Below are 14,014 nucleotides of genomic sequence, written 5' to 3' on the forward strand. Positions count from 1 at the left end.
CTCGCACAGCGTATCAGCGCGTGTCAGACGCAACTGCCGACCCTGTTTTGAGTTTTGAACACTGACGAATGCTCGCGTCGCATATCCTTCGCTCTTGCGCTAATGTGTATCGGTGGGGTGGCTTCTGTCTTTGTTACCATGCACATTTATGATCTACAAGAGGCATAAACGTTGCCCGGGGAGTTAATTTGAAGGACATTGGAAGAGAACTGTGTATACTCAGACATTGTCGACTGCATCAGGGGACTATTATGCATGCCGCCGATGTAGCAAACACACGGTCCCAGTCCTGAACTCCTGTATTTCGTCATAGACTCTATCTCTAAGACTCAGTCTCATACGAGTACCAGCAGTACTAAACTAAGTAAATGCTTCATCCGGGAGATGAGCTTAATATCTTTGTTCTGACACATACAACATCAATTGCAACGAGAGACCTAGACTCGGGGCCTTGTACTTGTACTGTAGTCACTCGCTTAGTTTATTGGCCGTAGAGTCCTTATCGTCTTCGTCGTGAGGACAATCACACTCTCTTCACGCTACTCGAGTACGCGCTTACGCCGCGAAGCGACCCTGTTTTGTTCCATCCAAGTCTCGGGCGGATGCGCTCATTGGCTAGGCTGATAACACGCGGTGAATGTCCATCCATCCTTCTTGTCTCGATTCAGCCAATAAACGTCAATCTGCAAGCTCGACTAATCAGATTCCGCCAGGAGTGATAATCGGTGCGTGAAGCAGATGTCAGGAAGCAGCGCTGTACTATAGGAAGTCGAATATGTATATTCGTGTGTTACCACACCGGCTTGTTTTCCTTAACGGTGTCTGGCTTGTGGCTCATGGTGACCGCTGTAGTGTATTCGTCTATTCCTGTCTGCTCCGTGGAATGCAGTTGAAGCACACCATAAACTTAGCAATGCCGCTCGGAGTATACGTATGTGACTGCGTCTAACGACCACCATTTACCGTGGGTGTGATTGTCTCTGAGCACATCCTGGCCTTGGTGCCAATGTGCTAGTGTGCTTATCCTTCTCGAGGGGGTTGCATGTAAGATATGACATCTAATTTCGTTTGTCGTACAGCTCAGGATGTCTGTCACTTCGTCTAGACGCACGTCCAGTCACGATAGGTCATGCGAGACATGAGGCAGCTGCATACTTTCGGGAATGGACCCAATTGATCCTTTGCGGCTCAGCCATTTGTCGCGACTCCAGCCGAGTTACTGCGTGATCTTGTGCTTGTGAATAAATGTGTTGATTTGCTGAAACCGACTTTCTTTCCAATGTTCGTCCCAAACTTTGATGCACGCATAATTGTTGCAAAATTGTGAGCTCACATCTGTCCACAGTTTGTGCCGCAAGTGTCCTCTGTGCGGATGGAAGAGCGCCCTTTGTGACGCTCAATGAATCGAGTGAGCAACAAGCGAGTTCGCGACTGAATTGTCCCCCATCAAACCTCGAGCCGCTGGGGTTTGCTGCCAATAACTCAGCGGCACGACAGCAACACGATTTCCAAGCATTATGCTCTGTTGAAACACCGACTCCACGACTCATTGTACTTCGATGTGATGTCAGCTCCCACTGCTCACCACTGCACCAACAAACTATGCCCACTTTCTCTACTCGTCTCGGAAGCAGTGCAACATGTTCGGAAAACCTGCTTGATGAGCAAGTGATGTCTGGCTTTCAATTGCGTGCTGCCAGCGGAAACAAACCTCATGCGTGCTGACACATTTCGATGAACATTCCCTGCTCGCCTCCTATACTATCTAATTACACAGATCTCGTCCGCCAATTCACGCTCGTTACCTCATGCCAGATTACCCAATAACCGTGGCTCTTCTTGAACTGAAATTCCCTCTCTACCTCGAGATCCCGCCCTAATATTTTCGGAACAATGTACTGCAATACAACCCAATACAGAACCGCGAACCCCAAGAGTCCCATTCCTATCGTGCCAGTCGCCCACCAACTAACAGGAAGTGTAATGCCCGACGTTCCCGAAGGCTTGATCCAAACTGCAACGAGTGGGAAAAGGTTGGCCATGGTAAAGATCAGAGCTGCAGCGAAGCTGGTATATTTGTTGCTGGCGGATTTCCGCGACCAGTGCGATGTCTTCTTCAACCTCAAAACCAACATCCCAAGGCCGATGAAAAATCCAAAGAGAGCATCGACAACAAAAGCGTACAAATTCGTGAAAATTCGGTAAGATTCACCTGTGTTCCCTGGTATCGTTGCCAAAATTAGTAGCAACGTGAAGGTCCAGTGCAACATCAAAGCGCCTACAGGTGTGGCATCGGATGTCTCTGTGGACTTCGATGTCCGGCTAAGGAATCTAGGCGTCAATGATCTGTTGGTCGCTAAGAACTTCGTGAAAGGTAAGATACCTTCCTTCGCAAGCTCTTGTTTAACCCTCGACGCTGTAAATGTCTGCACGAGCACATTGCCGAAACTCGAGAAGGCCATAAAGCTATTCTGAACCTTACCAGCATTGCGGCCAAAAATTCTGAGGAAGAATGTTGCTGCTACTGTGTCTGATCCGGGTTCGAATTGATCATTCGCTGGCACGACCATCATCTGCAATCATCAGTACTGGTGAAGGTCGTTGTTCGTCGCACTTACATAAGCCAGGTTGACCAAAATATACAGAATACTGACCCCCAAAACTGTCAAAACCGTGGTAGGTTTGAGTTTTCGTCGGGGATGATCAATCTCTCCCAACACGTAGGTCGCTTGATTGAAGCCGCCAAATGCAAATAATACAGCCAGAAATGCTTCAGCGTAGCCAAAAGCGCTACCAAGTGGCTTGTCCATGGAGTTGTGGATGCTGAGATTCTCGCTCGCAATCTCATTCGATCCTCCCAAAGTTCCTGCTGCGTAGGCCACGCCGAGACTGAACATGGCCACCATCATACCCACCTTGATGGTGCCAAAAGCGTTGAACAGATAAACGCCGCCAGTCCTCCAGCCAGCATGCACGAGACAAGCAGTGCTAGCCAGACCAATGGCAAGTCCACGGATAGCACCTTCTGAAGGCTCGTGCCCTGTCGCACGCAACAAACACTCTGCGCACACCAGTGCGTTGCCTGCGGCAGTACCAAGGACAATGAATGGGATACCATAGAGGCACGTGGCAAGACGCTTCGGTGACTTGATGAGATACTCGAGGTAATTCTTCTCACCACCATTTCGTGGCACCGATTGTTTGTTGTCGTTCTCGATTTCCAGTCGAGGCACTGTCAAACCATATTCGGCGAAGACCAATGTTCCACATATGGCAACAATGGCTCCGGCCGCCCAGAATAGGAGGATATAGCCAATCGAATGCGTTCCATGTGCTAAGGTCGTTGGTGTTTTGAAGATACCAGTACCTTCCGAGATATCAGCCCACTTCACTCTTTATCCCATCGAATTCTGATCACTTACCTATCATGCGATTGACAATGATCAGCACAATCGAAGAGTACCCCAGCGATGAAGGCCGGGTTGTCACGACCTTGTTCGGGTTCCTTTCAGCATTGATCAGCTCTGCCTCTGTGAAGGCTGTACCATCCTGCTCTGGTGCAATCTCCGTCTCTGTTTCCGACCTCGATGTCTTGTTGGCTACTTCAGCTGCCATATTGCTCGATACAGAAACTTCGACTTAATTGGTATTGATCACAACTTGCGACATGAAGCTGAAGATATGATAATCACAAGTCTACCAGGACTGAGGCTGAGCAATTCTGTGTATGATGTGCCAGGGTCACCCATCTGCCTGAATGGCTGCAGGTCTCAGCCAAGTTTTCCTTCCTGCGAGATAAGGGAGTATATTCTGAACTGTAGTTGGCCCGTTAAAGGCCGGCTTGCACTGCTCAGCCCTTTCACACAACCATATCCTGGTCATCTGTGCATTAGTAGGTTTCGCACGACTGGTGGTGGCTCGGCAGATAACCCCACTTTGCTCGCTTTGGATACTAGTGCACTTTTGCCTTACTATCGACGTACGTTAGGCGACACAACAATTGACAGGCAAGCCCCCTCATCGCTGCGGTCAAACCTAAACCGAAGCCCTACCGTTTCCTCAATAGCTTTAGAAGCAGATGCCACATGGCTTTCAACCGGTATTACCTTAAGGTCAACTTTCACCTGATGTGCTACATTGTCAATAGCCAACCGTGTGCTGCCTCTTGCAATCCTATTACTGAGCAACCATAAGACAAGAATCAATGTCTCTCGGTCTTAACGATATCGGTGGGATCGTGAGGCTCGCCTGGCGAATATGGAATGTTGGGTCAAGTCAGTATACAAGTGCGCGTATGTGAATCAGTCTTGTTCATGTCGTTAACGCCAACTAACATTGAGAAGCTCAAGAATTCACAGAGTTCCTAGGTAATGTTAGAACTCTGGCAACCACCCTTCAAGGTGTGGAGGATGTGGCACGGTCACCTATGGCTGTTCGAGACAGCTTCAATCTTGACAGTGACTTCCTTCAGTCGACAATAAAGGAGGCTAGCGACACACTTGCCTCGTGCCAGAAATTGATCACGCAAAACGATCACTTCAAAAAGTCTAGGGAAGGATATGTTGTGAATATCATTTGGGCTATGACTATCAAGGAACACATTCGCCAGCAGCAAGATCGAATCCAGGTTTGCTTTCACAAGGCAAACTTCGTACTTCAACGAAGAGGAAAGGAAGAAATCATCCAAAATCAGAGAGTGCATCTCGAAGTAACACAGGCTGGTCACGAAGAAACCCAAAGACTACTTCGAAACATACAAGCTCATCCGGGTCAGCCAATGGTCGAGAAATCTTACACGGAGCTTTTAAGCGAAGCAGTGTCCAACCGCTTCGCTGATAGCATTGACGATACCCCAACAATCATCCAGCGCCTAGATGCTGCGCTGGTTTTCTGTGAAGCCGGAACTCAATTGTTTGAGGCTGAACCACCTTCTTTACGAAGTCCGACTCCGGCGCAATATCTTAACCTGCTTAAGACAATTTGGTTGATTGAGAGTATTACGCACGATGCTGGATACAGATCGTTTTGTCGCAAGGACCCCCTTAACAAAGCCTGGGCGTCTATACTGGAGAACAGAGTGAGGCAAGAGGCTCGACGTTTTCTCCAGGGAGACACTCCATTGGATCGGGTTAGTGACGAAGAGCTATTGCGACAGCACGAATCAGGGTTTGATGTCAATCTATGGCAGGAGAAGCAAGTGCCTGTACCTAGTCCTCTAGAGGCAACCGGAGGAGAAGTGCTAGCCATGTCAACGCCGCTCAAAACTCGTGACCAAACACGAGTACAAGAACTACGCCTATTTCGTCTCACGGAAAACCGTTTACGACTAGCTATAGTTACTTCAACCCTGAGTCAAGCGCAACCAGTGGTACCTACAGTCGACAGGAATGAGATCGATTGTCACAAGGTATACTTGTACCCAATCTATGCGATGTCAGCCAACGCAGCGCCTAGTGTTATCTGGAAAGCAGCAGCTTCTGATTATTCGGTTCAAGAATTGGCATTTACGACGCTGAACAATGCGCGTGAATTCCAGGAACACGTCACAAACTTCAAGATTCGCTGTGACCTACCAGCTCTTGTAACAGCTCGAAAGAAAACGGGCTTCTTTGATGGACAGGGCAAAGTCTTTGCCGATGGCGGGCGTATTCAGATTTGGATGTATCGTAACCCTCTCAGTGACGTCCGAAGAGGTGCTAGTGTCAACGCACGCGACGAATCTGAGGCAACTGCGCCTAGCACAGGCAGTAGTTCTGAAACAGGCGGATCCTCAGGTACTTGGACAGAAGCAACACTCAGAAGCAACAATAGATGGACATCTGTGAGAAGTGGCGATGGCGGAGCATTCCTTGAGGAACCTGTACCTTCTCAAGTCATTATTCTCACGGAGACGAACAACTTGATGTCCGCCACGAGCATACGAGTCGACGAGTACACCGCGCTTGCTCCCGATATATGTCGCTGCAGTGCTAAGAACAGCCAATGCAAAGAAGTCGTGATAGTGAACAAGAAGAAAAGACTGGGCTTGAGGACATATACTTCCAAGTCACCAAACGAGGGCTGGAACGTTGCTGTATTTGGGTATTCCATCTTAAAGCAACGCAGAGGGAATGGGTTCAAATATACCGCCGCTCATTATTGTGCTAAGGAGCTTGACGAAGAAATCGCAAAGTTCGTTTCTATCCTGTTTGACACTGTCGAGGCCAGGAAGCACTTTCAAGAGCGCATGGAGCTAGCTTGTAGGACTATTCAGAATCAGGTCGAGGCTTACCACAAAGACCTACGAGCAACGGAGAGGACGACTGTGTATAGCCATAAGTAGGGCGTATATATCAAGAGATAGACAAATAGATTTCAGACATGGATTCACATGCACTTGAGGGTTCGCTCAGGATACGGCCACCAGCCATGCACACTCTCCACAGTGGGGGGCTGACCTCAATCTTATCTTATCTTATCTCGACCCCGCCTCAAACCTACCCGATCCCTCCACTCGTCTGCCTTCTCTATGTATGCCTAGTAGGTGCAACAGGATTACCAACCCATTCCACACTTTACCTTGGTCTCGCGAGCACCAGACCAAGAAGCCACGCAGCCAGAAATACCAATAAATTGATCACTGAACTCAGCGTCCTGTCCTTCGGTCCTCAGAAAAACAAGCACAATGTCTCCCGGCTCCTGCCCAAAGTGTGGTGCGAAGACTGATGGTGGGAAGTCGTGCAGCGGTTGTGGTGCTGTGAGTACTAACACTTTACCATTCGATCCCTTGATGGTGTTCTGAGCAAGAATTATGTGGTATAACGTGTTTCGATCAGTTGGCTGACGAGGTTGATTTTACAGAGCTGCCCTAAATGATGGTCGTCGCTGTGATTCATGATACGAGTACGCTTACACGTATTGAACTGAGATTGTGATATGGAAGCGTACAGGAAGAATGGATGACCGGTAGGAACGTCATGCCTGACGAGAAGGAGCATGACTCCGGATTGAGGATTGGTCAGACAAATCAGATTGAGTAACGGACAACATCAAAACCAAACTTCCTTCTTTCGTGCTCCGTTCTCCTATGTCTAGGGCTGCACGAATTGTCTGGCGATTGCGAACCCTGGAATCAAGGCGGCAGAACCTGAGACAGCCACTTGAGCATATCCCTCAGCTCAGCATTCGTCGTATTATGCGCCATGCCCTCATAAAGATGCTCCTCCAAGTCTCTGTCCGCATCGATCCACTTGCCCAACTCTTCCTTGCCATGTATGAACAAGCTCCGAGGGACCAGTGCATCCCGCGCTCCATGTGCATAAAACCACTTCTTTTTCTCCTTCTCTTTCTCTGGTGTCTCACTCATCCCACGCTCTTTCCGCAATGCCGCAATACGATCCGCAAGTGGGAAATAGCCGCTCAACGGCATCACGCCAGCAACGTTGTCCCTCTCTTTACCAACGAGGCCCCAGACCAGACTGACTGCGCAACCTTGGCTGAAGCCACCAACGACGATGCGGCTTGGTTCTATTCCGCGGTCGGTCTCCTGCCGAACCAGTTTGTCGACGGTATCGCAGGACTCTAGTATGCCAGGCTCGTCATCGGGGTCTGTCTCGTCGTTCTGTTCTGCTCCGGGGACTCGCGGTTTCAACGCATTCAGTAGGGCTTTTGGCATATACCAGGCTGTGGAGGATGCTTCTTGGTTGCGAGGAGCATTCGGAAGTAGCCATCGTAGATAGGGTAGCTTGTGGTAAAATTGAAATTGTTGGGCGAGACCTAGAAGTAATGTTAGGACAGGAGGAGAGCTTGACGGATAGGAGCACGCATACCAAGTGGAATGCCTTCTGCGTCGTCACCAAAGCCATGGAGGAAGATGAAGGTTGCTGGCCGACCAGTAGACTGGTCTTCGGGTTCGCAAACAAGTGGCTCTTTAGCAGACATGTCGGACCGGTCTGGTGATTTACGCTGCAAGGTCGGCTGGCTGTGCCAAATGCTTCGCGAATCTTGTAAGGAGACTACTGTTGCAGCAACCCGGGTCAATCGAGGCTACATCGTGTAAGACAGGACCCGACTTCGGCTCGAACAGAAGGTCTATCAACCAACGTGGTAGTTCTAGAAACTCTGAGGTTGGAGACTGTTTGAGACTCGTCATGCCGTTCGACCATGTCTGCTCGATGGTGCGGAGATGTCCCGCTTCGAAGACGAGACTGGATTGCACTGCGTGACTTTACGTCTTGCCGTAGTCCCACGATAGCTCATCCTCCTCCTGGCATGGCGCACTCAAGACAGATTCGATGGTCGCCGCGAACAGCACACGCGTCGCAGACTCTTCTCCCACAATTGGTGCATTCATAGTCTTCGCCGAGATAGAGCTCGAGGTTGTGGTCAACATCCATCATGTCGGAGTCGGCGGGTGTCGCAGAATGCAGAATGTTACCACAGTCATCGCATGTTTGTGCATATTGTGAGGGTGCTTTGCAGGCAGTCGCACTAGCTTTTGGTGGTTGAGAATGGCTGATGCTGAAAAAGGAGTGTAGACTTTGCTGAGCAGGAGCTATAGAGTTGCTTTGCGGGATCTCCTCACCCATGAAATCTGCAGGTGATCTCCTAACGACCAAGGACGATTGTGGGTGCTTCTGAGCATCATAGAGCTTTGCAAGAGTGTTCTGATGTATCACCTCCAGCTCTGGACGGTTGTCTCGAGTCCTTTTGCGCGTTCTGACGTTCATATGTGTGTCACTTGCAGGAAAAGATCCGACTCTAGAGTCGATATGCCTGCCTCCGAACCCATCATACGACGGGCTCGACTGATGTGTGGACGTATTTTGAGACGACCAGCTGAAACCTTCGTCGAGCTCACTAGCTTTCCTTTTCATGTTGATTGTTGCACAACTTTGCTTTGATGATGGATTAGAATACAAAAGCGTTGCCATCAGTTTAAAGAGTATTTCACGCGTGCGCGACGCGTCTGTGACGCGATAACCTGGACGTTTCCGAGTAAAGACCACGCTGGAAATGTATGCTGAGTTGCGAAGAAGGATATTGGGAGTATTCAATACAAGCTTACTACTGATGTTGATAAGCGTTCATAACAGCTGTCAGTCAAGGAAGAGTACGACAGTTGTGGTCAGAACGATTCTAATGAGAGTGCTTGCTCGATTGACGTCAATCACGATGCTTAGCGAGGCAACAGATTGCTGCTAGCGTTTCATTCGTCTCTTTCTTCTCCAATGCCTTATCACCCATGCCTTCGTGGTTTTTTGATATGTACCATCCGCACAATACACGATCGATGTCCTGAGAGCCATAGGATCCTGACTGCTTTACGGGCATTACTTGGCTGACAAAGCCCTACTCGTACCTGCCATTCTCCACTCATCGCTCTTGAAGCCAAGCTCACACTATCCCAGCCGACAATGTCAAGAGGCATTCGTGAAGCCGATCATGCCGGATCGTGGTACTCTTCAAATGGACAGCAACTAGCATCACAGCTCGACGCATGGCTAGATGCAGTGCCCGAGGATGCCCTGTCTGATGGATCGCTACCTCTAAGTGGGGCTCGTGTGGTAATTTCACCTCACGCAGGATATGCATACTCAGGACCTGCCGCAGCCTGGGCTTACAAAAGCCTAGATCTCTCCAAAGCGAAAAGAATTTTTGTGCTGCATCCTTCACATCACTGGCATCTTCGGACTGCTGCACTTCCGGTTGTAGAAGGTAATAGAACACCACTCGCATCAGATCCACTACCGCTAGATCTCGAAACAATACACGAGCTGGCGCAACTATCTGCCAAGGCAGGACATCAGACAGTAAAGTTCGTTTCCATGTCTCAGCCTGTTGACGAAGCAGAACACAGTGCTGAAATGCAGTATCCTTACATACATCGTTTACTGCAGAAGCTATATCCTAGCAAGGCAGTATCGTCTTATCCACCGCTTGTACCGATCATGATAGGAGCTACCAATGCCACGACAGAGCGGACCTTGGGAGCTATGCTCGCGCCATACATTGCAGATGAATCCAATGCCTTCGTTATCTCCTCCGACTTCTGCCACTGGGGTTCCAGGTTCTCATATACTTACTACCTTGCTGATGCCCCAAGTCCAGCAACTTCTCCTGAATCACTTCCTAACGGCGTCAGTGGTTCTGCAGCTGCCCTCGATATCCACAAAAAGCACGACTGGCAGCAAGGTACAATGATAAGAGGTTCAGCAGCACCACGTGCTCCGAAAATCCACGAGAGTATAGCCGAAGTAGATCGAGCCTGCATGTGTGCAATAGCATCAGGTAGCTATGACGAGTTTCTGGAAGTCATTGAGGAAACAGGCAATACCGTCTGTGGCAGGCATCCGATAGGCGTGTTCATGGCAGGAGTGGAAGAGCTTGAAGGTCAACACCAGCAGACAAATACGAACGACGATGCACTGAAGAGAAGATTTCGCTTCATGCGGTATGAGCGAAGTAGCAATGTCAGTTCTGCGAAGGACAGCAGTGTCAGCTATGTTAGTGCTTTCGCTGTGCTGTAAAGAAGGGCAGCTTCCAACAGCCTAGGGAGATCGATTCTAGAAGAACCCGAATTCCGTACATGCTTTCATTCAGCGGAAGAATTGCTTTTCCTTACCAATCCGATTTTACTTGAACCAGAACGCCGTTACAGAACGCTAGAAGGATCAAATATGCCTCATCTATTACGCAACCACAATCACTACAGCGGTCGAAGACGTTGAAAAGAATCTCTATTTTTCTTCCACGCGAGGCGAGTGCTCCTGCTCCTGCTTCTTGATCGCTTTCCTCTTGCCTGAGCAGCAACAAATACCGCAGCAGGTGCCGACAGACATTAAGAACCCAACTAAATTCAGGCCGACTGCTACCCATTCAAAGGCCAATATCTGTACGCCAAGTGTGGCTTGAATGTTGAAGTCGGCCGCGCTTTCAAAAGTGTTCTTGAAGATAACAAACATAACCGTTGCAATGACTGCTCCAACTGCTGTGAACAGTAGAGCTCCAAATCTCAATAGCATAATTGGTAGAGATCGAAGGAAGATTCTCCTCGCTTTGTGCGACCATCTCGGCTTCTTTGAGAATTCCAAGGGTGCGATGAATATGCACAGAAACGTCAGCACTGTACCAACCATGAAGCATGCAAACATCCATGTACTGGCAGTGCGCACAATACCCAATACGGAAACCACATCTGTTGGCAAGGCAATACTAGCTCCAACTAGCAACTCGCTGGTGATTATCTCGACTGGGTCGAACCAGTATGCGAGCTGGGTAGGTGAACAATATGTGATGCCTTGTCCGGTGTAGCCAGCACAATAGTTCCACAATCCAACTTGGTAGAAATCGTGCAAGCCCAAAGATTGAGCGATAGTATTTATGAGGACGGCGTTTGGTACGGACGTTGGTATGATATCTTGTAGGTTGATGTTGAGAAAGTATGTGTCTCGAATAACGGCATTACCATTGATGTTGCCAATCTCGACTAATATCAGGAATATTAATGCCGCAAGGTATATGAAGACCGTGAACAAACGCAAAGCTGTCGGCTTTTTGTAGAATGCGCTGTCATCTAATAATGTGTCGTCTGAGCTGGTTCTGTCCTTCACTCCAGGTTCGTCGTCGACCTTCTTGCGTCGGTTGAAGATACCCATCTTGATGCTCGAGAAACAGCACTGCAAAGGTCGATGGCGTGTGTTGCAAACGAAATATCAGCGAAGCAAGCCTCTGCTGCCGGCTCTAAGTCGCCTGAATAATTGATTTGGATACTAAACGGGTGAATATAGCACAAGCAGCAAGCGACACGACAGTGAGCTAGATGAACGCGTTCTCACTGCGTCATCGCTCAGGAGTCGACGGATACAAGCAGAATTCTATATGGGTACGGCTTGTTGTTTTACGAACAACTCTCTGCACAGTAACTTTCCGCCGCACTTTTGTGGTCGGTGCGCTGAAAGAAATGTCGGCGATTTCGTCCTCGACAAGGCGTTGTTGGGGGACTCGCGGATTGGCGCCACAAAGAATACGTCATCCTCAATTCAGACCTTCACTCACTAACCACTTCTGTGCTTAGATGTGAGCTTAACTCTATCTTTAGCAGGCCTATCCCTGGACTTGCGAGCAGCAGCGTGCCTTTTGAGCTCCATCCTGGGCCGATTCACCGCGTTGCCTCTCCTAGTGGCTCAGGGGATCTCAAAATGTTATGTCATCGCCAATATTTTTCACAGACAAACCGTCGGCTTTGCTTGTCTTCATCAACAAATCTGTGCATTTCAATTGTATTGGCATGACACGCATTTTTGTTATTGTGGTTCCTTCTCCATTGCTGTCGTCAAACCTTATGTTTTCCGGATCTTCCTAACCACGCGTCTTGCGCCCACTTGAGCACGTCGAATCCGGGATCGCCTCGACCAGTACTCTCTGCGTTTTTGATCATCATCACTCCTCAGTTGCAGCTCAAGACCTGCCATGAGTGTCTTGTATTGAGGCAGACAACTCGCTCGCAAATACCATTTGAGCTATACAACCTATTCGACCCTGACACGATGCTGCTGCGTCAATTGACAATAGCTGCCTTGGCAGCATCGTCGTACGCCCAATCCAGTTCGTCCATAGTGCTGACAGGCACAAATTCAGTCATTTCAGGTGCAGACTATGCCACCGGTTCTCAATTGTCCTACGAATCGTATGCTTCCACGATCACCCTAAACACAACGTCAGGAGCTGGAGCCTCGAGCACTGCAAGACCGCAAAACCAAACAATCACTACGAACGGCACAGCCTTAACCACGACCTCTGCCACGCAAACACTTTTGTCGGGTAGTGCTAGAAATACTACTATAGCGACAGGGAGGACGGCCACTTCATCGTCTGCCAGGCCAACTAACACTCAACCATGTAATGGCTACCCAGAATTTTGCAATCGCAAGTATAGCAATATCACACAGGTTGGGGCTCACAACTCACCTTTTGCCGTACGAGGCAACATTGCAGCCAACCAAGAATTGGACGTCACTACCCAACTGAACGACGGCGTTCGAATGCTGCAATTTCAGGTCCACAAGCCTAATGATACCGCACCTTTGCTGCTATGCCATACATCCTGCGATCTCTTGAACGCCGGCACACTTGTGGATTATCTGACGACAGTTCGTGAGTGGCTCGACGCAAATCCTTACGATGTCGTTACCGTCTTGATGGGCAATTACGATGTGCTCACACCCCAAAACTTCACCGGTCCAGTATACGAGTCCGGCCTGGACCGCTATGCCTATACTCCGCCTACCGTGCCTATGCCACTGAATGATTGGCCTACATTAGGTGAGATGATCCTTACCCAGAAAAGAGCTGTGATTATGCTTGACTATGAAGCCGATCAAGTCGCCATACCGTGGTTGTTGGACGAATTCGCCAACTTCTGGGAGACGCCATTTTCGCCGACGGATCGCGATTTCCCATGCAATGTTGATCGTCCACCCAACCAGGACCGCGAGATTAGCAGCGATAGGTTGTACATTGCGAACCACAACCTCAACGTGGACGTGCAAATAGCTGGACTGTCACTACTTATTCCAGCGTCGACCCTGCTCAATGAGACAAACGCTGTTCAGGGTTATGGCAGTGCAGGTGCCATGGTCAATAATTGCACAGCGGACTGGGTCCGACCACCGACCGTGATATTGGTCGATTTCTACAATGTTGGCAGCTTCAACGGGAGTGTCTTCCAGGTTGCCGCTGATGCCAACGGTGTCAGCTACAACAGAGATAGCTGCTGCGGCACTATGCAACGGACGGTCAATGCTGCCACATCCAAGAAAGTTAGCAGTGTAATAGTGGCTGCTGCGGCTCTTGCTGTTGCTTACGTGATGGTATAGTGGAGCATGTGGGCTTGGTACACTGTCCATCTAGTTCAGCTTAATGTACCGTCAACTGTCTATCCTTTGGAAAAGTCTGTACAGCGTGGCGCACCGGGGTTTATACAATGGAGGTTTCTCCTAGTAATGTAGCGATAATGCTAGCGCAGGGCTCTGTC

At 49.2% G+C, this 14,014-nt stretch overlaps 6 protein-coding genes across 6 annotated transcripts; 3 read left to right on the top strand and 3 right to left on the bottom strand.

The window, feature by feature from the left end:
* Positions 1 to 1,769: 1,769 nt before the first annotated feature.
* LTR64_006307 (uncharacterized protein) lies at positions 1,770 to 3,615 on the bottom strand (the record flags this gene model as incomplete). Its single annotated transcript, XM_064900639.1, has 3 exons — positions 1,770 to 2,573; positions 2,619 to 3,367; positions 3,423 to 3,615. 3 exons carry the CDS (start codon positions 3,613 to 3,615, stop codon positions 1,770 to 1,772), a joined length of 1,746 nt encoding a protein of 581 aa, XP_064753951.1.
* Positions 3,616 to 4,204: 589 nt separating this feature from the next.
* LTR64_006308 (uncharacterized protein) lies at positions 4,205 to 6,322 on the top strand (the record flags this gene model as incomplete). Its single annotated transcript, XM_064900640.1, has 2 exons — positions 4,205 to 4,292; positions 4,344 to 6,322. 2 exons carry the CDS (start codon positions 4,205 to 4,207, stop codon positions 6,320 to 6,322), a joined length of 2,067 nt encoding a protein of 688 aa, XP_064753952.1.
* Positions 6,323 to 7,111: 789 nt separating this feature from the next.
* On the bottom strand, positions 7,112 to 7,920 carry LTR64_006309 (uncharacterized protein; the record flags this gene model as incomplete). The annotated part of the gene is made up of 2 exons (XM_064900641.1): positions 7,112 to 7,755; positions 7,809 to 7,920. 2 exons carry the CDS (start codon positions 7,918 to 7,920, stop codon positions 7,112 to 7,114), a joined length of 756 nt encoding a protein of 251 aa, XP_064753953.1.
* Positions 7,921 to 9,806: 1,886 nt separating this feature from the next.
* On the top strand, positions 9,807 to 10,508 carry LTR64_006310 (uncharacterized protein; the record flags this gene model as incomplete). The annotated part of the gene is made up of 2 exons (XM_064900642.1): positions 9,807 to 10,252; positions 10,274 to 10,508. The coding sequence occupies 2 exons, from the start codon at positions 9,807 to 9,809 to the stop codon at positions 10,506 to 10,508; spliced, it is 681 nt and encodes a 226-aa protein (XP_064753954.1).
* A 210-nt stretch (positions 10,509 to 10,718) lies between these two features.
* Positions 10,719 to 11,636, bottom strand: LTR64_006311 (uncharacterized protein; the record flags this gene model as incomplete). The annotated part of the gene is made up of 1 exon (XM_064900643.1): positions 10,719 to 11,636. One exon carries the CDS (start codon positions 11,634 to 11,636, stop codon positions 10,719 to 10,721), a length of 918 nt encoding a protein of 305 aa, XP_064753955.1.
* Positions 11,637 to 12,527: 891 nt separating this feature from the next.
* On the top strand, positions 12,528 to 13,856 carry LTR64_006312 (uncharacterized protein; the record flags this gene model as incomplete). The annotated part of the gene is made up of 1 exon (XM_064900644.1): positions 12,528 to 13,856. One exon carries the CDS (start codon positions 12,528 to 12,530, stop codon positions 13,854 to 13,856), a length of 1,329 nt encoding a protein of 442 aa, XP_064753956.1.
* Between the last annotated feature and the right edge of the window lie 158 nt (positions 13,857 to 14,014).

Source organism: Lithohypha guttulata, assembly GCF_036872675.1.
Source record: "Lithohypha guttulata strain CCFEE 5908 chromosome Unknown scaffold_4, whole genome shotgun sequence".
In the NCBI taxonomy this organism is placed as follows: domain Eukaryota; kingdom Fungi; phylum Ascomycota; class Eurotiomycetes; order Chaetothyriales; family Trichomeriaceae; genus Lithohypha; species Lithohypha guttulata.